The sequence below is a fragment of the Pseudopodoces humilis genome, chromosome 1 (genome assembly GCF_049639895.1).
Source record: "Pseudopodoces humilis isolate 2021_Gansu_Grassland_sample_001 chromosome 1, ASM4963989v1, whole genome shotgun sequence".
Classification (NCBI taxonomy): Eukaryota; Metazoa; Chordata; class Aves; order Passeriformes; family Paridae; genus Pseudopodoces; species Pseudopodoces humilis.
Genome location: NC_142200.1, coordinates 86,744,852 through 86,770,154, shown reverse-complemented (window position 1 = coordinate 86,770,154; position 25,303 = coordinate 86,744,852). Strand labels below are relative to the sequence as shown.

Genomic DNA, 25,303 nt, shown 5'->3' with positions numbered 1-25,303 from the left:
CAAGCAATAACTGCTTTCATACTGTCAGTCTGGGAATGTTTTCTGTTACTCCAACTTTGTATTTTTTAGATGTCTTGGAGGGTTGGCAAAAGCAGCCATTAAAGAGAAATGAAAATCCATTCCTTAAAACTTTCCATCATACTTTGAGGAATAGGGTATTGATATAATGACTTGAAAGATTAGGAAAACAGTGAGAAGAATAATAGCTATTTTTTGCTTCTGAGGAGGTTCTGAGCTGTTGTAGGAGCAGTGTGAGGCCAGTTTTCTTTATGTATGCACAGAATATAGAGATATATGATGGTGTCCTGCTGGGGCAGAGCATAGGATGTGAGGATTTTCACAGAATATTCTGAGTTGGAAGGGACCCACAAGGGTTATCAAAATTTTGGGAAACCGTATTGCGGAATCAGTTGTGACATTTCTTGACTTGTGTGTTACAATTCCTCTGAAGCATGGATGTGCAAGTAGCATTACAAAGAGGCTAGAAACCATGATCTTCTTAACTACTGCTAAAAAAAAAAGGAATTATGAAATATTAGAATGTAAAGCAAGCTGGGCAACCTTGCAAGATTTTTCTAGAAAGCTGAAAGACTGACAGTGCTTTGATTAACAGCTTTACTAAGTTCAGGGGGGTATTCTCAGAATTTGTACTATAAAAGGAGAGTAGCAAGAGGTTCTCAAATCTTGATGATTTTTACATGAGATGTGTTTGCAGCATGCTACAGTTCTTAATAGCATTTGCTGTTGCTTAGTGTAACACAGCTTGAGTGTGGAAGATTTCTGATGTAACTGATTGAACTTCTGATTTAAAAATTTGTTTAAATTAATAAAAATCACCATTCTGCATATGACTTTTCCATGGGCTCATTCCCCTCTAAGTGTGAGCAGCTATTAAACAGTATCCTGTTCCTTCACAGGTGTGGACATTGTCAGCGCCTCCAGCCAACTTGGAATGATTTGGGAGATAAATACAACAACATGGAAAACCCACAGGTCTATGTTGTTAAAGTGGATTGTACTGTAGATATTCCACTATGCTCTGAATTTGGCGTGCGAGGATACCCTACGTAAGTATAGAAAGAAATCTGCTCCTGTTTTTCTTTTCCAGTTTTCCATAATCCACTGCCAGTTTCTTGATGCTAACTTCTAAGCTACATTTTTGCTGGGTTTCTTTGGACCTGCTGTATTCATTTTAAGCCTTTTTTCCACGTTGCCAAGTATCATGTGATACATAGTACTCTTACGCTTTTTTTATTTTTTTTTTCCTTTCAAGAAGCTGTTTTATGTCTTGGAAGGTGGCTGTGTTTAACTGAAGTCTGGAATCTTCCTGTTCTTTTGTCTAGGAGTACCTCTTTCTGAAGCAACAGTACATTGTGCAGCTGTGATATGCATGACAGAGCTGGTTTCTACTAACTGCACTTTTAAAAGTAACTTGCCACAAATTTGTCAGTACACTGCACCCATCATAATTGCATTAGAGGTGGTCTCTTAGATTTTTAGTGAACTAAATTTAGTGCTCATAAAGCAATAAATTAATAGCATCACTTAGCATAGCAGTGGTGATATTGTGTGGACTTTTTCCTAGCTATATTTCCTTATATTGATCTAGTATTTTAAAGTTTTTATGTTTATGCTGTTATCAAGGATATATGTCTTACTGGCTCAGCTATGGTAGGCAGAACGTGGTCTAGAGTATCTACAAGAGGTCAGTGCCTTTGAGTTAGATGTATGTTCCCCTTTAAAGTGCCAGAAAAGGAGCAAAAGGATTTGCTTTTTACTTGTGTCTTCTTTAAAGCTTCTTGCAAATATGGATGGGATCCTTTCAACTTCTATATTAATTACTCATCTTAGTAGGGATAAGTGGAGAGTGTAATCATCTGTAGCCGTTCCACAGCCTGTATTTTTCAGTTTCCTTTCCTTTGCTCACTTAGTCTGGTGTTTTTGCCAAGCCCAGCAACAGCCTGAACTTTTCATTCGCTCCTGGCTGCACCCGCTTGGACACAGATGAGTGCAACTGAGTAGAAGTTGAAAGTTATAAATAGTATAGTCCTTGTTGAGATAGGAATTGTCCTTAAGGACAGTGTGTGTCTTGTCTCTGCTACAAATCCCAAGGAAGAATGAATATTACAGTTCTGCTTTCATATATCCAGAAGTGAGCATTGGTTGTCGTTGCATATTTGCATTGATTATATTGTGGTGCTGCTCCTCATAAAATAGAGTGGCAGAAATTTTGAACAGGAAAAAATCAATGGATGTGTAATTGCTGGAGGGTTTTTTCCCCTTCCTACTCTTGGAGGTCATTGAATATATAGGAATAGTTAGTGCTTGCTTTTATCTATTTGAAAAGTTAAAAATAATAAGGCAGTCATCTGCTAGGTATAGAAATGAAGGGGAATTCATGGCATCAGCTCTCTTCCTGTCTGAGTCAGTTTTGAACTAGCTTGTTTCTAAAAACCTCCAGCAAGGGAAATTTCACAGCTTCTTCAGGCAGAGTCCAGGATGTGCTGATCCCTACACTGCTTTTCCACACACCTGTCAAGGGAAAGGCTGTGTTCCCTTTTCATCCCCTCAGAGAAAAAGTGGCTGAGCAGCTCCCTGCACTTGCTGTCACAGGTGTGTCAGGATTATTTGGTACTACAAAATCAATACTCTCTCAGCTGAACTAGAGAAACTTACCCTTGTTTGCGGAGAATAAAGGTGCAGCTAGCTTTTTTTAAGAGGTTACCTGAATTCGTTTTGTTACTTTTCAAAAGTAGTGCTAGGAGGTGTGTTTTAGATGTTCTTCTTTTTCATTTTTATTGCTTCCTTATTATTCTGACTTTCTGTCATCACAAGGAACATTCAAGAATACCTTGAACAGAAATGACAGTGGGACTTCCTATCTCTTTTGAATGTATTTGCATTATGTGGTTTTTCAACACTTTCATATGTTCATTTCTTCCAACTGTGGAACAAGAAGAGAGAAAAACATTTCAAGAAACTAAAGTATGAAATGACAGCTTGGCAAGTGGAACTGAGGGTTAGGTGACAGTAGCAACTGAAACTCTTATTTGCTTTAAAAAATAAGACTAGGTCAGAATTCAGTATCACACCTTTACTAAATATGCTTAAAATTTTAACTTAAAATGCAGTAGTAGAAGCTTTACGTAGTCTATGGGAAAGTTTTGATAGTAATTATTTAACATTAAAATCATGAAGTCTGGATATCTACAAGCAGTTACTTATCTTCTTGTCCTGTTGACTTGTCTCAGGGTGTTTTTAATCAGTTTCTTACCATGTGAAAAAGCCCTACACTACAACGGCAGTCAGGAAACAAGCGGTGAGAAAGAAATTCCTGGGAAAACAAGCACTAGATATTTTTCCTTTGGTGATGGAGAGAGGTGAACAAAACAAAATTGATGCTCTTTGACAAACTGAAATAGGATTCATAGAACTGAATGCTGCAATTTTTAAATTGTTCTTTCTTATTGATCAAAGTAATATTACACTGTGCTGATTTTTAACTTGGTATGTCTTATTTTCTCTTTTAAAAATCTCCTTAATGCTTACATGGGAATGAAAAAGGGTCCTAAGTTCTAGCCATGACACTTTAATCTGAAAGGGGTGTCTGATGCTGATGTTAATAGTCAAGAGATCTGTTATTGCAGCCTGAGCTGCGTTGCCATAGATTAGCAAAGCCCATTATCTTTCTGAGAATATTTCCTGTGTGAAGACTTTTGCCTCACTCTTCTCTACATTTTGACCCTTTAGGCTAAAGTTGCTTAAACCGGGACAAGAACCTCTGAAATACCAAGGCCCTAGGGACTTCCAGGCACTGGAAAATTGGATGTTAGAGAAACTAAATGAGGAACCATCTGTAAGTGAAAAGGAAATGCTCTTTTCTGCTGGCTTACTTATCTATCATTTCTTTAAGTTAAGTTTTAATTTCCAGGAGGAAATCTGCTCCTGAGAATAAAAGTTAGGTTGCAGTATCAATCTGAAACAGTTTACATGTAAGTCAGAGTAGTAATTAAGTCTGTCATCCTGTGACCTGCTCTCTGTTTCCTGCTTTTAAAATTACAGTACATAATGCAGTTTTAGTGCTTATACATTTGACATTTTAAGATACAGTCCTTGCTGTCAATTCATTTGACACCTGTGGGCCATAATGCTTCTAGAGTAAGAAAAGCAATTTAGCTCTAATACATTATAAATTGCATTTGTATTTGGCTTAATTACTTCTTAAAGCAATGGGTGCCATCTTTAGCTGAGTTACTTTCTGATAATATTGTGGCCTAAAGAAAATGTTTAAAATTAATCAGTTAAGTAAAATAAGCTAATACCATCACTAGGAAAATCATTAAGTTCAGGGGTATCATTCACATACGGGAGCCAAGCCTTGCCTAAAATTAAATTTGTGATTGCTGAAGCACAGTTAGAATGTGATGACATTTAAGCAAGCATAGTATTTTTAATAGTTGAACATTAAATGCTAAATTACTTTAAGAAATACACTTTGGGGTTCCTAAAAAATTATTTTCAGCTCTAGGGTTGGCATCTAGAAAGTATTCACTTTTGCTGAAATGCTGAAATGCTCATGAGTGTCTTGCAAGTTATAAAGTCTTGCTGACTTTGTGGAGCCATTAGATAGAAAGCATTCCTTCTGGCACTAAGGGAGCAGAAAATAGCTTTTGCACTATTTTTAAATAGCTCAGAGACCACTGAAATGGGTGTGATGGCAGTTGTGGCTGATGTACGATGCTCTGGAGGCACTGTTATATCAGTTAAGCGTGTTAATATGTATATGGTGTTGCAATGAATGCCACAGCAATTACTGTGCCCTGTGACTGTACTACAGCACATTGAAAGACTGGTACTCCACAGACTCTGGTAACTCTCTTTTATGTGGCAGTCCTTTTCACCTTTTGCTCTCAAGTAGTTGTTTTTTAGGAAACATTAGGTACCTAAATCAAGCTAAATCAGGACATTGCTTTAGGAATTTAAAATTTCAGAGTCTATGGCACTATCACAGAATGGTGTGATACAGGAAACAAGTGTTGTGTATTTGCTATAGAAGAGAAATGAAAGTTATTTTTTCTCATGACTAGGACCCAGAATCTGATGTGGAACCACCAAAAGCTCCTGAACCTAAGCAGGGAATGTATGAACTGTCAGCAGACAATTTCAAGATGCACATAGCAAAAGGTAACTGTTTTTTCTGAAGAAGAGAAACTTGGTTACAGAGATGTTAATAGTGGGAAGTCTGCACCAGAAATGTTAGTTTTCAGGGTACCTCTTTCCCACTTTTATTTTCCAGTAATACCTAGTGAAAGAGTATGAAACTGCAAACTATGTAAAAATGCACTGGTTAAAAGACATACTGCAGACAATGAGAAAGTTGTAGTACAGCACTCAGAAAGCAGTAAAATTATGTCTCCTAATCCCAGGGAAAAAGCTAGTGGGGTTTGCTCAACTAAACTGTCTCTTCTCCTGAGTTCCTTGCTCAGTCACAGCACTTGTTTGTTTGTTTGTTTGGGGTTTTGTTTGTTTGTTTTTGTAAGTCCCATTTCCTCCTTTCCTAGGTGCTGGCTTGTTCTTCCTCCCAGGCTGTTATTCTGGACACGTATAATCCACCCGCTTCCTCCTTCCAGCCCCCATCCCACTCCAGTCTGGCCCTTTATTTGATATTGTTTAGCTTCCTTCCTCCAGAACTTAATGAGGGCAAAACACTTTGTCTGTTTGGCTACCTTAAAAAGTATTTTGGCTGGAAGCTTTAAAATTAATGCCAGGAGGTATACCTAATATGGGAAATTTCACCCCTCATATGTGTTTTTTTAGACAAAATCTTAGAATACAAACTTGGGGCTGGCATGATAACAGAGGATCCTACTTTCTCTATCTATTATCTAAAAAAGAAAGGCTGGATTAAATTAAATGTTTGCCCATTTGATATCACCAGGGAGGTCGAACTAGAACTTCTTAAAGTAACCATTAGCTGATAAGAAATATTTTCATGTGTAAACCAGCATTTTGTGCAGCTAACTTAAAATTTCCCAGCATGTCTGGCTTAACACTTAATGTGGAATTCAATCAAAATTCTCAATTAATTTTCCTCTAAGCCATCAGTGATATGCTAAGCATTTGTCAACTTAACTACCTTCTCAGACTGTAAAGTTCAGTGCATTGTAAATGTTTTAGTGTTTTTATTATGTGTCCACTGGCTCTCTTAGAGGAGACATTCTTACAGTCGTATCTGATGGTTAAGCAGGTTTATGATCATCTGTAAATCTGTTGTCCTCTTGACTTCAGTTACGAGAAGTTCGGTGCTTAAATTTAACATGAGGCTTAGTGGTTACACCAGCAGGGTTGACTTCTGTTCTTAAATAGCCTCCTTTTACCTTTTTTGCTGCTCTGGGACAAAAATTAATTATATTGTTTTCTATTGAGGAGAGTATGTCAGAGTACATGGTAAAGAATAGCTGATTTTGACTAATGTTCTTACTAATTTGTGGGAAATTAATTTTGTGGTTTACTTGACCAACACAGAGCATGTTGATCAGTTTGAAAGTCTTTCTCATGCAGACTAGTGAAGTTAGAGTACACTATTACTTCAGTTTGTTTCCTGATTATTTTGCACTGCCTTTCCTCTGACCTTCCTTTGTGGACAAGCCTTCAAACTTCAGAAAAAAAAACAACTTCAAAACCAGTTGCTGCTGTTTACTGAAAATTATTTTTTTTCCCCTTATTTCAATTAGGTTAGTTTTTATTTAATTTAACAGAGCCTTGCCTTGATGTGTGCAAAAATGTGCAGCAATTTTAAGTAATTAATCTTAATTGAAAGAAATTGCATATTCTGGTACCTGGCAATCAATAATATGTACTTTTAAACTAAACATTAGTAGGAGATAGCACAAAGACTGTCCTCTGCATAAAATGCCATGAACATCTACTAAAGGCAGAAATTTCCGAGTAATTGGCATGAAAATTCAAAGAGCAGGGCAGAAAAAGAAGAATGGAAAACTGAACATCATTTTTCAGGTAATTCATGGATATAAGAGTTTCTTAGTAAACAACATTGCATAAAGTTGAAGTTTAATACTTCAGTTTATGTTGTTATCAACAGTTCCTTGGTAGTTCTTTCTAGTCTGTAAAAGGGCAACTGATTGACATGGTAGAATTAAACACTAAGGTATCAGTTTTAATACCTCACTTGTTGGCTTGAGATTGTGAAGCTGTTTGGATTTTCAGGAAATTTGGCAATGCTGTGGGACTGCATACAGTATTGAAAACCTAATTGCTGAAGTATTTTGTCCTGGCCTTTGATTCACAGTGTTTCCTATCTTTAACTCAGGAAATACCATGATAAATTTGCAGCCCGAGATTAGTACCTCGGTTTTAATTGCAGCCAAGTTCATTCCAAATGAGCTAAATATTTCTTTTCTCTTTTTTTTTTTACTTAAAAGGTAATCACTTCATCAAGTTCTTTGCCCCTTGGTGTGGTCACTGCAAGGCTTTGGCCCCAACCTGGGAACAGCTGGCTCAAGTCTTTGAGCATTCAGAAACTGTCAAGATTGGTAAGGTAGGTGAAGCACTCTTAGTCTGAAAATACGGTTTGTGTCAATGTATGTTTCAGCCAAGAATCATGTCTTTTGTGCTATGATTCACAAATAACAATTGTTTTGTTTGTCACTTCTTCAATTCTTTTCTAGTCATAGTTTGTATTTTGATTTTGAGACTGTCATTTATTTTTTTTTCTCACACATCCACAGTTTAGGACTTCCCCCATTTTAAGCAAAGCCTTGTTGCAATCAAAGCTGCCTCTCCGCATTTCAGAGAGCTGGGAATAAGTCCAATACTTCAGATGCAGGGAGTAATATTTTGAGGCTTGTTTTTTATTTTTCATTTTCTTTGTCAGAACTTGACAGACTTCAGTATTTATTTTGAGTGGGAAAGTGACTTTTAATTTGTTCTTTGCAGCATTGGATTTCTTGGCAAGCTTTAGCCCTACTGGGTATTTATGATGAATTATTTCTTTGTTGGTTTTGATTTTTTTCCTCTTTTTCCCCATAAAACTTCTAAAAGGTTTCAGGGGGTCTTACACCTTAAAAATTGATATCTTGTCCTGCTTTACTATTTCCCTTAGGGTTGATAACCAGGTTCTGTGGTGTATTTACCATGGGAGCTTGTTACTTGTACGTGGAGTGACTTCTGTGCAGAGGTATGGAGGTGGTCTGGCAGTTGCAGTTACTGGCTTTATTTGCTGACCCATACCTAAGTCCAGGTGGCTCATGATGGGAATCCCTGACAACAGTGGAAATCAGATCAGGCTCAACTTCCACATCCCTAAACTTCCGTAGTGCTTCCACTGATCTGAAATACTGTATGGCAGCAGTGTTGTCAGTCCTGCAGAGGGACTCTCCCTCAGCTGTCTCCCCTGCCTCTGCCCTCACAGCACTTCCAGCTGTAGCAGGAGGGATGAGCTTGACTTTTTTTTTTTTAAATGCTTTTGAAAATGTGTTAATTCGAGTATGCTGTGCATGTACAGCACAGGCCAGCAGAGTTGAACTTTAGATGAGGCATACATATATATATATATATATATGCACATATATAAGCACAGTTGAACTTCAGAGAAGACATAAAAATATTTATGCATGTGTTTTCAGACCTGGTGGATATAAAGTTAAGATTCCCTCTGAGAATGAAATACCAGAAACGTTTTCTCCTTTGAATCTTTCTGTACTTTTTGGTATCCTTGTTTGCTCTCTTAAGAAATCGTTGCTTAAGTATCTTTATGAAGTTACCATTCTCCAGTATTCAGAGAAAAATAATAAATTTCCAAAATTTCTGTTTTAATCAGTTGTCTGTGGTGTTTGCAGTTTGTATTACTGACAGTTGCTATTTAATACCTCCACTAAGATTTGTCTTGATGCCTAGACAATTTTATGTAACTGTATAGTTTGTAAAATATCTCTTGAAGCATGTCTTGGCTAAGATTTTAAGTGTGTAAGTAAACAGGAAACACAACTGTTTCTAAGAAGGTTGAACCATGACCTTCATCTAATCTGGGGGAATAGTGTTTTAACACTGTTTAATCTTTAGAACTGATCTTTAAGTGAAAAGCTTATAAACGAGTAACTTTACGGACTGGTTTGTGACATATTAGAATTGAATGTTGCTATGCACTTGGATCTTCCCTTGGAATACAGTTCACTTGCTAGCTGTTGGCATGTCTTCTGAAGTCTTTTAAGAGTAGTCTTTTAAAAAATGGGTGAACCAGTATGTCTTCACTTTAAAGCTCTCTCACATTAGTGTTTTGTGTCTCATTGTCCATGCACTGATTTTATTAGCTGAGAATACCAAGTAGTTTTTAATTGAGGTATTTAATTATGTCTTCATTGTTCTTTGTAACTGCTGCTGCTTCCTTCTAGCCATACCTCCCTCCCCGATCCCTCCTTAAAAAAAATAAAAATCAAATACACACAGAGCCTCCCAATTATACAGCCAAACCACTGTTTGGAAGGCAGACATAATCATTCTCAAGACAGTACTTGGATACTGAGTTTTGCCAAGCCTTGTATTGCTTGTTGCTTTATTTTTCTGAGCTTTTAAACAAGGGACGCTGTGATGGCTGTTGTATATTTATTTTAGGCACTGAATAGTTTTGGGTTTTATTCCCAAAATGTAGGTTGACTGTACCCAGCATTATGAAGTCTGCTCTGAAGCCCAAGTTCGTGGTTATCCCACACTCCTCTGGTTTAGAAATGGTGAAAAGGTGAGTCTGCAAGTTCAGCATAAGATTACACCATTTTTCTCTGAATAATATTTGGGCTATGCTTACATTCTGGAAAAAAAAAAACTCAAGTGGACATATACAAAAGTCTGCTTGTGAGAGAAAAGATGTTGGAGGTTCATTTGGGTACTAGAAGAGGTAGACTTTGTCCATAGATAAAGGTTTTTGTTCTCTGTATTTTGCAAATAACTGATATACTGTTCATAAATCTGTAAGTAGTAGCTCCAGTTATGCTGCTGTCTGAGGGAATTCTGGGCTTACTTTATCATAGTATTTTACTTCCTATGGAACACAAAAACATAACTGAAATAGAAATAATAATAATAAAGTATGTAATTTTCTCAATGTGTATCAGAAGGTTCTTATCTCTAAGTGGTGCCCATCTGCTGAGTGATGTCTAGAGATGCAAATTTTCCTTCTTATATAAACCTGAACATTTCACATGACACTGCAAGTGAGAATCTTGTGAGCCCAATTGACATTTTTCCTTGCAGCAATTCAGAGAGCTAAAATATTCTGAAATTATGGAGAGATAAAATATTTATAAATACCATATACATGAACAGCAGTAAATAAACATAGTATAAATTCTAGTTTTATTTATACTGTGTTTCACAATTTCAAGATTAGTTAAATACATTCAATGGATATTAAAAACAGGTCTGCAAGAGAAGCCAGGACTATACTTCTAGCTCCTACCTGCTAAGAGCAGGGGGAAAGGAAGAAGGGGTTTTCTCCCATTCATCTTGGATTCCTTTTTGAACATTTACATGATCAGCAATGTTAAGTTTTTCTACTCAAAACAGTTTAGTGGCCACTGCTTGTGGCAATTTTCTGGTACTCTGAAGAGAAACTGGCCTTAAGTATATACCACTGCATGGGAGGTTTCGTATAAGCATCCCTATAAGATCAGACACTAGGGAATTTAAATGAAGCAGCCCCTGCATTTTTGAATCCCAACCAGATTCAGATAAGTGTGCAGCCTTGTGACCTCTCAAGGCACACGTCAGCAGCACAGCTTGAAGCTGAGGAAGTGCTCAAATCAAGCGTGGTGTCATGTCCAAGGCTAGAGGTTTTCAGCTAATTAAACTTCAGTTTAAACGTTGTAATAATTGAAGTTGGAATTCCTTGGAATTATTTTAATCAAGAGTTCAAGGAAAGAAAAAAATCACTGCTGTTGTATTTGGTAAAGCTGAACCTCATTCATTAATCTGAATGACGTATTTCAGTTGACATCAAACTGTCTTTTCCCACTGTCAATGTGGTATTCCTTGGTGGAATACTGCCACCAAAATCACACGTTTCTCTGTGGGCTGATACAACATATTTGAAAAAGCACAGAACAACCTCAACAATTTTCCAATAATCTGGCCCAGAAATTCCTGAAACTCTCTCGGGCAGCTCTGATACTGAAGGAGGAGAACTGACTCAGTCATCCAGCCTTGTCTGTAATACCTTTATCCCCTTTGCCATAACCGAAGTCTGGCATCACACCACTGCTGTTGGTGAGATGCAGCAGATACCCTGGGAGGAACCCTGACCCTGCCCTGCTGGCACAGGTACAAACAGGTACAGGCTTCCTGCTCCTTAGGGATTGACACCTAGTGCCAGGAAAGGGGCACTAGTTTCAGGAAACATTATCAACTACAAAAGAAGGAAAATGTGTAGAAAGAGTTCCAAAGATTAATGAAAGTTGGAGAGATGTCTGTTCTTCCTTCTAATCTATGGAAGATGGTATGTTGTTTCTTAAAGAATCTTCCTTATCTGCAAGAGGAGATAGGTCTTGCAGCCCACACCACATGGAACCACATCTCAAGAATTCTATCCAAAATGGATATGTAATGCCTCAAAGATATGATCTCTCTTCTGAAGAGGAAAATTAGTACTGATTTTCACAGCCAGCCATGAGGGCAGTCATGCAAGAGCCAGATTGGAGAGGGCAGACAATGGATTTGAGACTAGAAGCTGCTCACAAGTGCTCTGATTTCTTGTTCTGACAATCTCTTGATTGTCTTGTTCTCTAGATCTGGAAAGTACCTGAAATATGGGGAAGCATCCCCATAAGGGATCCCCACAAGGTACACTGTGGCCTCTCAAAGACCTGGCTGACTGCTTTATGTGCAGGTTAAAAAATAAGATTAGACTTTTGTGAGAGTGGTGCCATTGGAAATGTCTGCCCTGCAGCACCTCTTGCTTCTAGGTGAACTTAGGTGCCCAGAGTGCATTTTCTTACTATTTGGGTTTCCCGAGGATTTGTGGCAAGTGCACAGGCCAGAGGAATGACTGTAGTCCAGAGACATGCAAGTTAAGGTTCTCAGCCTGCCAAAGCACTGGGTAGAGCTCACAGGGTAACAGAAATCACACCCAAAGCACAGTGGGTATTTTATTGTTCCTTGTAGTAGAGTTACATTCAAAAAAATAAAACTTTGAAAAAGCTGACTAGAGTGAGACCAGAAGGTCAAAGTGGCAAAGTTTCAAAAATGTGCTTCTATGTTTCTTAAAATACCTTTCATTTCAAGGAAATTTTAGATTGTTCCCTTTGGGTACTGAAGAATCTATGGCACAAGCTGAAGACATGGAGTGAATGGAATGTCATAAAGAAGTTTAAGAACTAGATAATCATATTTATTATTTATATGCTTACACTTGGCAATCTTATGTTTTGCTAGTAGTTATTTATTTGTTATGTCAAATGTATATAGAAGGTTGCACAAACTGTTTGCTAATTGTAGGGTGACCAGTACAAAGGGAAGAGGGATTTTGATTCCTTAAAAGAATACGTGGATTCACAACTACAGAGCTCTGGGAAAGAGCCACCTGCAGATAAACCTGTCGAAGCCCTACAGCCACCTGCAGAGCCCACCCGTGCTGAGGTAAGTGCTCCTGCACTCTGCAGCAATGTAAGGTGTTCAAACTGTTTTAGCAGCCTGAGTTTTCCATGTGTGTCATTCTGATAGCTTGACAATTTCTGGATGTAAACTCTACCAAATACTTCCCTGGTTATTTTTTTGAGTAATTAAAGAGTGGAATCAGATCATAAATCCTAGCGATACTTTTATTATCCTGATGAATTGGAGAAGGGGAAAAAAATCTGATTTCTATTCTATGGTTGCAATGAGTTATTTAGATACAGGCTTAAATGTGGTCTTTTTGGCCCATGGAACTGCTGGCACCTGGGTCTATATGAGAGCATATTTCACCACTATAGAGATGAACATTTCTTGCAAGATGTTCACTTGAACCCAGGATGATGCACACTGCTAAGCCCCTAAAAAAAAGCCAGGGTTCTATATTTAGAGAATTGAAGAAACAATGAACAAAGATTATGAAGACCAATATGGTAAGGTAACACACCCTGTGACAAGAAAACTCCTTGGGGTTTGGAGACTTAATCTTGGCTGTAGGAGCTACAGGCTTATGTTGTGAAGAAATTGGCAGAAATAACCTTTGCACAGTTTTAGTTCATGTCATACAGTTTTCTGTCTTTTCTAATCCCTTTGGCATTTCATCTGCCATTTTTCTTGAAGATGAATGAAAAATTGATGAGGCTGAGAAATTAGGGTGGATTTAAAATATAATTTTTTATGAAATGTTTAGAACATACTTTCTGCCTATAAAATAAGGGACAGGGATTTACACTCCTTTGTGATATAAAATGAACTTAAGTAATTAGGCAACAATATTATTAATATAAATACAGTTTGTATGCAGCTTCTTACATGAGAATATTACCTTTCCCAGCTGATTTTTCCAGCAGCATTAGTGGTTTACCAAACATTACAGACCACATAGATTTGCAATTTTCATACTCTTCAATTTTTATTTTTTAATTGACCTCATATTTGGAAGATCCCAGTGAGCTGGTGTTAGTACAATGCCGAAAGTAATTAGTTGTCTTTCTATTTTTATAGAAATAACACAAACCACATGTGACACAAATTCCCACTTCTGCCTTGCATTCACCAGCACACACACAAAGAGGAAAGGATTGTTGGGGGAAATTTTTTTGCCAAAAAATAGTAGGCATAGTGTAGGACTGAACTTGTCCTTAAAACTTTTATTTTCAGACCCCTTGACTCTTTGTTCTCATGAATTTTGAAACAAGGGGCCAGCCCCCATAGCCAGCAAACAGACTTCATTTGCCATCAGTTGACCACAGCTGGTACCAGAGGCAGCAAAAGCAATGAGTTCCCACTCCAAATTTGTGTCCAAGTGTTGAACCCCTGCTTGGATTCCCCCCATGTTTTATGTAGCCCAAGTACTTGCCAGCCCTTTAACAGAAGCTGTACTTTTACATCCATGAGACTTCTCTACTGCCAAACATGGCTAAAGTAATTCAAAAGATGATCCAAGTGGATTAAGGCAGTGTGACCAGCAGATGCTCAGATTATGTGATTGTATTAGATGTCTTTTTTTGAGACAGAAAGCTAAAATTGAGATATCTGATATTAAATTTATTTTAGTGGTTGTATAGTTCACATTGCTATACTGATAGTAATCTACCGATCTTTAAAATTCGTTTTACTGTGTGAATCATGGGGAAGTTGTTACTAATCAGGTTTTCAAATTTTGTACCTTAGATTGTATATTATGTTTGGAACGTCAGTTTTAGATATCCATTTAGGAAAATCAGAGCAGAAGCATAGTGCTAACTTTTTGCTTCATTTAATTATTTCTGATTATTTAATAATTAGAAAGTAGAAAAGTATCATTTCTAATTTCTAAATAATTATTTAGAAAGTAATAACACTTCAGCTTAGTGAAATAGTTCCATGAACTAACAGTTATTTACAGAAATGTTTAAAGGTACTGGATAATTCAGATTTTCAAATTTATTTTTGGCTTCACAAAACTTACTGGGGTTAAAATAGAATTGATAGTGCTGTCAGCTGTGATCTTGTTTTTCTTTTGCTTCCACTTGATTTTGAAGCTGTTATAGGCATGAGGTACATTTATTTGTTTTTAATCTCTCCCACCCTTAAAGGTCTCATGCAAAAAAATGAAGTTTCAGCTCTATTCTCTCACATGAGACTGTAAGCAATGTGCTTTCCTCCCATCATTCCTTCGCTCCTGATATTATCAGGAGTAGAAACATTTCCTGGCACCCATGCAAGCGTGGTGTTGTGATGTCCTCTTGACAGGCAAATCTGTGTTTCTGGTAACAGTTTTTCTGTGCATGCAATGCAGGGAAAGAAATAACAGAAAGAACAGCTCTTGAGACATCACTTGTGTGCCTTGAATACCTCATTAAAATCTCAGATGGCCATTACCTGCTTGAAGCCAACTCCTCTAAGGGCTGTTTCTTGAAACATTGTGTATTAAAATTAAGGTGATTTTTTACAATTCATGAAAATTTGGATACAGGCAAATCCTTTGAAAACAGGAAAGCTTTGTTTCTCCAGTTATGGATGAGATTCCATGTAAAATGCACTTTTCTCTGCATCTCTCTGGGGAAGGAAAGCAGCTGAGAAGTAAAAGGCAGGTCTGCTGCTGCTACTCTTGTTTATATTACCAACAATATTATCTTTCCCAATTTCAGTTTTCCTTTTAGGAAGGTAAAAGTTCAGTAGGCTGATGTATATACAAAAAGTTTTCACTTTTTTTTCTGTTTTTTTTTTCTTTTTTCTGGGGGCAGGCTGCAGTGCTTTCTCTCTCTGAAAAAGACTTCGATGCAACCATTGCTAGAGGGATCACCTTTATTAAATTCTACGCTCCATGGTAAGTTTGCAGCTGCTGCTGTTCAGGATTATTTCTGGCCTAAGCTGTGAGTGCATTAGTTGCTTTAGGTCTTTGAACTGCAGTACTGTATTTGTTGTCTTGATCTAAACTGTGAATTAGCTGAAGAATGTGTGTTTTGGCAAGAGTTGCAGCAAATAAGAAAAAAAAAAAAGCTCAGTCTTGTTTAGCTCCCTTGAGCTCCCTCTCTGTGGAAAGGCTGATACAGAAGGTTTACCGTGTCAGCCTCCAGGTACTGCTGGGGTAGCAGGGAGGGTGAAGTTTTCTTTGCTGGTGCAGCATGCTCCTATCCCTGGATGAAGGTAAGATGAGAGGAGCATATCACCATATCTCAGTGCTGAGAAAGGACAGCATGCTGGCCTTTGGGCACTCTCCAGCCTCGCTTGGAAGCCTCATTCGAACACCTGAGTTTTGATACAGACTGTTGAGCTATGGATTATTAATTGCCTGTTACTCTTCAAATAACTGCCAAAAAACTAATTTGCGCAAGTGACAATTTAAAGATGTTCTTAAGAGTGCATGTTCATGTAGTGTGTTTTTAGAGGGATCCAAGGTAGAAGTGCAGATGGTGTAGGTGTAGATACCCAATGGAAGGCATTGGAAGGGCAAATGAAAGTGGTGTCTGGCATCTGCCATTCCTGCTATATCCAGCAGCGCCTGGGACCCCAGCTGGGTTAAGATCTGAGTATTACAAACTTGTAGAACAAGTATTTCCCCCTTTTTCTTACTATTCCCTTTCTGAAAGTTTCATGGTTCTCTGTCTGGTTTATAGAATTCATCTTATTTTGTATGCCATCTTGCTCGTCCATTGTTGGTCTTGTAGCCAACAGTTGGAAGCCTAGTGTAGGGGGAGAGATAAAAATTAAACTGTATTTCACTGTGTGAAAGATAACACATCTCTGAGTTAATCACTAGCATTCCATTAACACAGTGTATAAAATATAGAAAGATCTTTTGTTTGGGTTACAAAAGGCCCCATTACAAAGCAGCACAAGCAAATGCAACCCATATTTAGAAGTGCTCAGGCATCTCAAAATACTTCAGTTTAACTTTGACAGTAGGCATGAATGTGTTTCTTAGCATAGGCAAGAATTACCTGGGAACATTTCATTTCACTTAAGCTCAATGCTGCAGGCTTTTCCAGTGTTGTCACCCTCTGCTGCTTGAGAACCACTTCTGTGCTCTCTTCCATCAGTAAGATTTGCTTTTGGGTGTAAGAGAGTACCTGCCACTATTGGGTGAAGAAATAGCCTGCCCATAGCACACACACTCCTCATCATTTACTGCTTTTTCCTCACTGCCTTTATCCCCTCTGTACTCTGGGAGGGACCTAGACTGAGTCTGTGCCTGTGCTGCTTCTGCCCCACCTGCAGAACTGGCTGGGAAATTGAATTCACACCTGTGCTCAAGAGCAGCTTCCAGTCTGATTTCTGAACCCAGAAATCATATTGTTGGCATGTCTACAGTTCATTACCTGGAGCAGCATTTTCTGTGAGAGTTTGAGATTTAAATGCTCCCTTTTTGATTATCTTTTGCTAATAATGCTATGTCTTCATCTCGTGAGATTCTCATGGGATGCTGCTGGATCTCACAGGATCAGTGTTGGATGGCAGGCTGAGAAAGAAGCAGTTTCAGGATGTAGAGTCACCAATGTGTGCCGACTGGTTGCAATGCTCAGAAAGCCACCATTTAGGAAAATACTTTCTATATTTATGTAGCTCGTATCCTAGTTTTGGCTCTGAAAGTCAGGCTTGTGACTGCCTGTAGTGCTCTGCATATAAATGACCATATTCTCTTCCAAGTGGATTAACTTATGTAGGGCTCAGCAAACACTATTATGTTGCTTTTTAGTTCTGCCCTTCAGTTTGTTTTGGATAAATATTAATGTTAACTTGCATCGTAAGCACAAAAATCATCCTGTTCTAGTAGTTTTTGTGCGTGGTCAGAAATGCTTTTATACTGTCACTGTGTATTAACAAGGTGGTTTAAATACACACTGGCTTGCATTAAGAAAACTTCTGCTGAGACATCTTTCATTATTTTTGTAAATGCCCCGATCCAGCCTCAAGGCAATTATGGGTCTGTTTTAATAACCCAATTAAGGTACAGCTGGGTTAGAACAGAATGAGCAATGCAGCTTTAAAGTCTAAAGTTCTTTGGGAATTCTTCTTGAAGGCAGTAAGAAGTTCACATTAGGAACTTGGCTAAGCCAAGTTCAAAATATAAACAAAATGAATGCTTTACTATGCATTGGTCAAGGAGGCCATTAGGAACTGGAAGAAATTTAATAGGGAAATTAAAATCTCATTTAACTAATTAAACTTGGGCTATGTAGCTTTAGCATAACTGGCATATGGTACCTGAAAAATTAATTCGTTCTACAGACATTCTGTGTCTTCCTAGAAGCATTTTTGTTTCCAAGAGATCTTTTTTTCCAGTTAAATATTCTCTGTGCTTGTCTTTATTTGGCTTCTTATTCCTCTGTGGGGTAAAATGTTAATGTACCAACATCTAGAATACCATTCCAGGCAAGACTAACAAAGACCAGAAAGTACTTCAGTGCTTAACTTAAATAAAATCACTTGTTTTCTTAGCCCATTTGCTGACATAATAGTGCAAGGGAGTTGGAGGGCCAAATCATTAGGGGATAGGAAAGGCTGCTAGTTAAACTTACAGCAATTGCAGCAAGACAGTAGAGATAAAGTGGAAAGTGTATCTGCTAAACAAATCTCCCTCCTTTGTTTCTAGGTGTGGTCACTGTAAGAACTTGGCTCCAACCTGGGAGAACCTTGCCAAAGAGCAATTTCCAGGTTTGACTGATGTCAAAATAGCAGAAGTGGACTGCACTGTGGAACGTAACGTCTGCAACAGATTTTCTGTAAGTGTGAAAGTTCTGAAAGGAAGGGGACAGTATTGTGTACCAGATGTTGGAGGCTCCAGCATGCAGCCCAACTGGCTGCTGCGCTCCAGGTGCCTGCTGAGAGTACAGCTGTGGTCTCTGTTAGCCATAAAGAGGCACCTGGTGACACCATTCCTTTCCTGAACTGTTTGTTTAGACTTGGTCATTCTCATTATTGGACAAAGCTGAAGAAGTCCCTGCTTTCTCTCTCTGAAAGCACCAGGGCAGTCTTGTGGTATCCAATGCCAAATTGTATTCCTAGAACAAAAAAGATTTTCAGGGCTGGTAGGCAGACAATTGAAGACAGAGCTGAAGCTGCCATTCCAAGAGCCTAGAGGAACATGTGTTACCCCATTCTCTGAATGTTCAGAAATTGCAGGTTGGCATTGAAAGTTCTGCTGTGGGTTTGGGTTTTTTAAATTAGAATGGCTTACTTTTTTAGAGGGGTTTGATGGCTTTTCAGAATCAGATAAATATGAGTGTTGGATACAAGTCTGAACATTAATAGCAAGTTTCTTTTCTTGTATGTGTCTTTTGAAGGTACGTGGTTATCCTACACTTCTGCTTTTCCGAGGTGGAAAGAAAGTCAGTGAACACAACGGAACAAGAGACCTTGAATCACTTCATAGTTTTGTCTTGCGTCAGGCAAGGGATGAATTGTAATAAAAGTCTGGATGCTCTGTCCCTGGCTGTCTCTGTACAGTAGCTGAGGGATTTCTATCTTTGCTAATTTTCAAATAGTATATTTGGAGGGGGTGGGGAGGGGGCTTTTTTTGTTTCTTTCTTTCTAGGAAATTGAATGTACTAAGCATTGGTATCTTCCCCTTGTGTGTGTGTCAGAGACATGTCTCTGTGTGTGTGAAGGAAAGCTAACAAGTAGTTACTGTGCAAGTCAAGAGTATTTTCAGCATTGGTAGTTGTACTGCATTTCTGCATTCCTGCAATGAAGTGTAAATGGTTTCCTTTGAGACCAAAATATGTTAAGAAAACCAACTGAAGGGCAACAGTAGAATAATTTTGTCTTCAGGTTAGATCTGGTTAAAAAGTAATCCTTACAAATGGCTTACCATTACTAGAAAGGCAAAAGCTACAGCTGTGTTCAGTCACTTTTGCCTCTGGAATTGTACTTAATTCCTATTTGTCTTAATATAGCTGCTGAAAGGTTGAAAGCACACACACCTTTGGAAGATACCAGGCCACCATGAGCTGGTTGTTTCTTGTTAATCCTCTCAGCTTGGGAGGTCTAGCCATAATGAAAGCAATGGTACTGTAACATGTGCCTGAAAGTTACTGATGCCACGGTGTACATGTGTCAGGTGGATTTCCATAGGCTGCTGCCATCCAGCTCCAGAGGCACGACTATGCTCTACTTCTATAGAGCCAGAGTGAAAAAATAGGTGCTGTTACAACTGCTCTGTTAATGGTAAATGATCAGACTCCAGAGCTGACAACATCTCCTACCCCCGCCTGAATCCAGCCATTGTGCTGACATGCTCCTTAGTCAGAGTACCTAGAGAACAACAAGTAGTACAATGCTTAATTTTTTTTTTTTCCATTCAGCTCTTCTGCAGTAGTGTAAAATAGTTCCCCCCTCTTTTTGAGCCTTAACATTTTTCCAGGCTGTAAGCATTGATAAGTTTGAATGCCAGGACCACACACTTTGTGGTGTCTTGGATTATACTATGAATCTATTCTTTGGTGCATAAGATGTTCCATTTTAGACTTAACTGAAAGCCAAAGAATTTACATTGCAGAGACTGTCACGATACAAAGGCAACAGCAAACCAAGGACTGAATTCTGCTGTTTCATGTGCACAGAAACTCATGGAATGAGGATTGCTACAAGCTAATTTGACTAATCTGTCAAGATGCTGGGTTTTGTCCATCATATGGAGTAAGTTGGGTTGCTTTTCTTTTTTTATTAAAAAAAAAAAGAAAAAAAGGCAAAACATCAATGAACTTTTAAACCAGTGAATTTCTCCTGGTTCTTCTCTTCACTGTCTGTCCAGAACTTTTGATTCTGTTCAATCTGAAAATGTGTGAAGGTGAAAAAGCCACAGTGAAAGCTAAGTGTTGTACTGGCAGATGTATTGGATCGACATGTGTACTTCTGCCTTTCAGGAAGCCTTTATTATGTTTTTAACAACTTTCTAGTGAAGCACAATCTCATGAGTTTCTTGTATAAAATCAAAGTGGTACAATTGTTTACACTGAGATTTTTTTCTAAATAAAAACTTTTTAAAAAAGCAGTCTTTCTATAAATGATACAGCACAATGAATATACAGTGACAAGTGCAATAAATTATAGCTTGTATTTACAAGAAGCCTTTTAAATGCAAGTAGAGGTAAGTGCATTTAATACAGGTTTAATATTGATCAAAACAGTTTGCTATTAGCTTCTGCTAGACAAACCATGGCTCTACACTGCATATCCTTTATACCAGTTTGTTAGTTGCATGAGTTGAAAAGGAAAGATTACAAATGTTGTTGACATTCTGTCTTCCTGTAAACAAAATGTCCAGCTAGAGAATGAATGGCCCTTAAGCTTTTACGTCTGAATTACAGCTGAAGAAGTGTCTTGACTTCCTTCCTGGGCAAGTGGTAGTAGATGAGGCAGCTCCACGTGGGGAGTGGAAGGAAGTTGCATAAGAACAAGTATATAACTTTGTGTTGCTCAGTCAGATGGTGAACTGGGAAGACCAGCCAGGGTCTGAGTTCATGGTAGTGTTTCTAACACAGGGTGCAGCCAAGCCGTCTTACACTTGCAACATCAGAGTTAAACAGTGCTCAGAGCATAAGAGAAACATCTGCTTTGGCACAATGTTAGATGCTTACTGTCATGACAGATGTCAGGAGAAGACTAACAGTCTAGGTGCAGTAACTGGTCCTTCTGGCCAAAAGGATCTTGCATGAGATATATGCTCTACATCTGAAGTGCTAACACCACTTTCTTTAGCTTCTCTGCCTCTCTCCCTGCCCCCAAGAGACCTCACTTGTTTTGGGTGTCGAGTGCTCATCTGGTAAAACTACAGCACATATCCAAGCACCTGCTACAGGCCAAGCTTCTCTGTGAGATAAAGACCATCCCAGCCAAATAAAATGTGTGTGTATTTTGCTGCTGCTGCTGAGCTAAGCAGCCACCATGGGGTAGGGTCAGTCTGTAAGAAGTCCAGCAGTTTGTTCCCAGCCCAGGGGTTGGTCCCCACACCCCTTCCTCCCACAAGGCACATACATGGTGTTCTGAAGGGTGGTTCATCACATGTTTTTTTTTCCCCAAGGTCATGAAAATATGGAGGGTTGTATCCAAGTTCACGGCAGCATCACAGAGTCCGTGTGAAGACTGTTTGTCAGTGACATCCACAAGCTCTTACTACCATGTTCCTGTATTTCTTCAGGATTACATTAGAATTATCATCAAAGTAAAGGACAGATATGGCATTTAGTTTGGTAGGTGCACAGCATGGTTTGGGAACGTAATCAGGATTCATAAGATGAACCTGTTGCCAAGAAAGAAAACACAACTGAGACACTGGTACATTGTTTACAAATTCACCTGGTGCTTTGGCACTGAGCTGCCTGGTGACTTACCAGAGTTTGTACAATGGCATGATTGGTTGCGTTCATATGGGCGTTGAGTGGGAACGAGCACTCCCCATCACAGTAGTTGGCTGCGTAGCCCTTTGGAGCGATTATCCAGTCCTTTTTAGGGAAACAAACAGAATGTGGCTCAACAGACAACTGCATGCAATTAAGGGCAGCTGAAAATTTTCCACTAACTTCTTCCTTGAGGGTGAAAATATGTTTTCACTGAAACTGCTGGGGTTTTAGTTGGTTGTTTTTTTCCTTTTTGTGCACCATCACTTTTTCGTGGACACACTGACTTTAAGGTCCAAAGAATGGTGTGCATCTATATACAGCTCAATTACCATTAACTAAGGTTTTATCCCTAAAATTCTCTCTGGGTTGCATTGTGGGGATTGTGGTTTAGAGACCTTTATGTTCCAACATTTCCTGCAGGCCCTCCAGCTGAAATACCTTTCCTAGGTTGTGTCACACGCACAGCTCTTGTCCCCTTATGGAGAAAATCACATATAAGCAGGCACACAGGCACAATTCCACCAGGCAACTTCTCAACAGGAGTATAAAACCCTGGTGTGCTGCCTCAGACAGCCTAGCTTATACACTCTTACACAGGGACACTACTCTGCTAAAGACACTGTGGGAAATCTTAGTTGCATAACAGCTTCTCCACATCAGCCAGACTCCTAAAGGAGGGGCAGGACAGCCAACCTGAGCTGCATGAGCTAGCAGGTGGCTCCAGTGGCAATCGGAATGCCAGGCTAGGCTAAAAGGGAACTCTTCACAAAAAGGCTATTAAAGAAATTAGAGCTTGTCTGCTGCTGACACAAAAAAGCCAAAGGAAAATTAAAAGCAGCACCACTAAACAGGAGACACTTGGCATCCCTTGGTGGTGGGCTCTGCAGGTCACTGCAGAAGGACGTACTAATATGTTTCATGTGCGTGTATCTCTTAGGCAATTTCCACTCTACCTGGCCATTACCTCGGTTTGCCTGAATTTTGCTACAGCAGGCCTGAGCAGCCACACACTGTTGCTGCAGCTTTGCTGACCAAGTTTGTTCTGAAGGAAATAGCAGTGCCCAGCAACTGCAGGGGGCTCTACCTTCCCTTGATCATCTTCCTACAAATAGTAGGACCTGGATTCCAACTCCTACAATGAGCCCTGCTGGTATGTGGCCTTCCTTTGGCAGCATCTTATCTTTCTGCAAGTAGAAAGGTAAAAGTAATGCCTTCAAGACTGTGAACTTCCCAATTGGAACCCACTTTCTGCCCAAAAGCAGGGCAAGTAAAATAAGGAAGAAGTGGAGAGACTCTGCTCAAGTGAAAAGCCACCTATAAGTAATGGGGAATGGAGTCAGCCCACACCCACAGTTGCAGCTAGTGGGATGGAGTTGACACAGAAGCTACAAAAAATGCTGCTGTCCCATTAGCTGAGAGAGGGCTTTCATCTGTTGGGTATTACAGAAGCAGCAGGGACAGTCCTGGCACCCTGATAAAAACATTAGCTGATAGAAATGGGACCTCCATCACAAGTGCTAAATAAAAGAATGAAAAAAAAATAATTAAGAAAGAGAAGGTGAGGGCATTCTTTGAAATGTGATGTTTGATTGCACTATAGCCTGGTCCTAAATAACATACTCTAAACAACTTTCTGGCCTCATGGTGTTGCAACTAAACTCAGTCTTCAGTCTACCTACCGCAGGCAGTGCTAATTGTGGGGCAGGGATTGCAGAGGATTTGAAGCAATGGGCAAGGTTAAAATCAGGGTGATCACTAGAAAAAAAATTTAGTTAAAATCACTGCTTAACATCAGATTGTTTTCCTTATCATTAGAGGTACACAGATATATGCCCTTGCCCGTACCGTGACTCCCATGAGTGACAGAGAATGACTGTGTACTTGAATCCCATAAAGTATCAAGCTTTCTCTGGATCTTATCAAATGTCACAACTATCAATATTTATTTGCCCTTCTCTGTGACTGGTTTTAGTGAGGAGGCACAAGGGACATTTTAAAGCATAATGGCAGACTCAAGTGGAATTACCGTGACACTGTTTAGATAACATTTCATAACAAAATGTCTGGTTTACCCAGAGAGAAACATCACACACCTGCCATCCCAAGTCTTGGAAGCTAACGTAAAGCTCATGCTTTCTGCACGCTGTTTTTAGGTCACTGCTGTTGTAATCTGTTAAAAGAAAAAGAGCAAAACAAGAATTTAGAAAGTAAAACAGGCAGAGCATTGCTGGAGGGCACATCTGGCCAGATGTGTGCATGCTGCGGGCTCAGCAGCGAGAAGTGACAAGCTCCCTCAGCAGCCAAAAGGATAAGGGTGTTGAGGGACATCCGAAGCAGGGCTGAAGCTTTTAAGATGCCTGTGGGAATGGAGTAACCCAAGTAACAGTGACTCAGTTATAGTTACTTCAGCTGTCTTTAAAGTGCTTGGAAAACACCTCCAGTAAAACAACTTCTTAAAAAGAAATCTACTCCTTCAGCCCAGCATAGGCTGCATCCCCACTTGGTGCTCTCACCCCACTTCCTCAGCTCTCATTTCTTACGTGTCCTGCCCCAGGTGAGGAGCTCAAGCTGCACACACTCACTGAGAGAGAGAGAATTACAGCCCCAGGAAGGTTAATCATCACCTTGTACCCCTGCACCAGTCTGCAGAGGTCTTCAAACAGCTAAGGTGTCCCGTAGGCAGGGAAGCCATGTCCTTTTTCCTCTCTGTGCCCACCCCACCTTGCCCCACACATCTCATGTGACCCATGGCACCACCTCTGCCCTTGGACCTTTACTAACCATACTCTGAAAAACACATTTCTCCTTTCCATAAACTGCTTATCTACAGATGACACAGCTCTTGATGTGTTCTCACCATTGATTTGCTCCTTATTGTCAATAAAAGTGGGGACACAGGATGCAAAGACCTGACCAAGACCTTCTCCCTTGCCATGGCACAGTGTATGGGGATATTTCAATCATGCAGGAGCTGCTCCTGATGATACCACAAAGCACAGCTTTTGACAGCGAGTGGAATTTCCCATTTATATTTGGAAAGAGAGGCAGCTCAGCGTGTGAACCTGAAACCACAGTGAGCAGAGGAGCCGAACTGTGACAGAGGAGCCTTTCACCTCCAGGTGGCTGCACAGATCCACCCTGATGGGTGGTTACTGATTTTGTCACACCTCAGGTGGCTGCTGGACCTCAGCAGAGCAGCCACAGAAACCATCCTTGCAGCAGAGTGACTTGGCCACCAGCTATAGCTGCTGATCCTATGCTTTGCACCCGATGGTAGGGACAAAAGGGATGGCAACAAA

The 25,303-nt window shown here is 39.4% G+C and overlaps 2 protein-coding genes across 2 annotated transcripts in view; one reads left to right on the top strand and one right to left on the bottom strand.

Annotated features, from left to right (window-relative positions):
- The window catches only part of TXNDC5 (thioredoxin domain containing 5), a 25,987-nt gene extending 6,896 nt beyond the window's left edge, over positions 1-19,091 (top strand). The window contains exons 2-10 of the mRNA XM_014254547.2: positions 918-1,067; positions 3,751-3,856; positions 5,088-5,184; positions 7,443-7,558; positions 9,668-9,754; positions 12,505-12,645; positions 15,408-15,490; positions 18,257-18,386; positions 18,948-19,091. Coding sequence (XP_014110022.2) covers positions 918-1,067; positions 3,751-3,856; positions 5,088-5,184; positions 7,443-7,558; positions 9,668-9,754; positions 12,505-12,645; positions 15,408-15,490; positions 18,257-18,386; positions 18,948-19,070 — 1,033 coding nt within the window. The 3' untranslated portion in view covers positions 19,071-19,091. The remainder of the gene's footprint in view (positions 1-917; positions 1,068-3,750; positions 3,857-5,087; positions 5,185-7,442; positions 7,559-9,667; positions 9,755-12,504; positions 12,646-15,407; positions 15,491-18,256; positions 18,387-18,947) is intronic.
- Positions 18,948-25,303, bottom strand: part of BMP6 (bone morphogenetic protein 6) — an 89,184-nt gene continuing 82,828 nt past the window's right edge. Inside the window, exons 5-7 of the mRNA XM_014254494.2 lie at positions 24,098-24,174; positions 21,996-22,106; positions 18,948-21,904 (exon numbers count right to left, since the gene is read on the bottom strand). Coding sequence (XP_014109969.2) covers positions 21,755-21,904; positions 21,996-22,106; positions 24,098-24,174 — 338 coding nt within the window. The 3' untranslated portion in view covers positions 18,948-21,754. The remainder of the gene's footprint in view (positions 21,905-21,995; positions 22,107-24,097; positions 24,175-25,303) is intronic.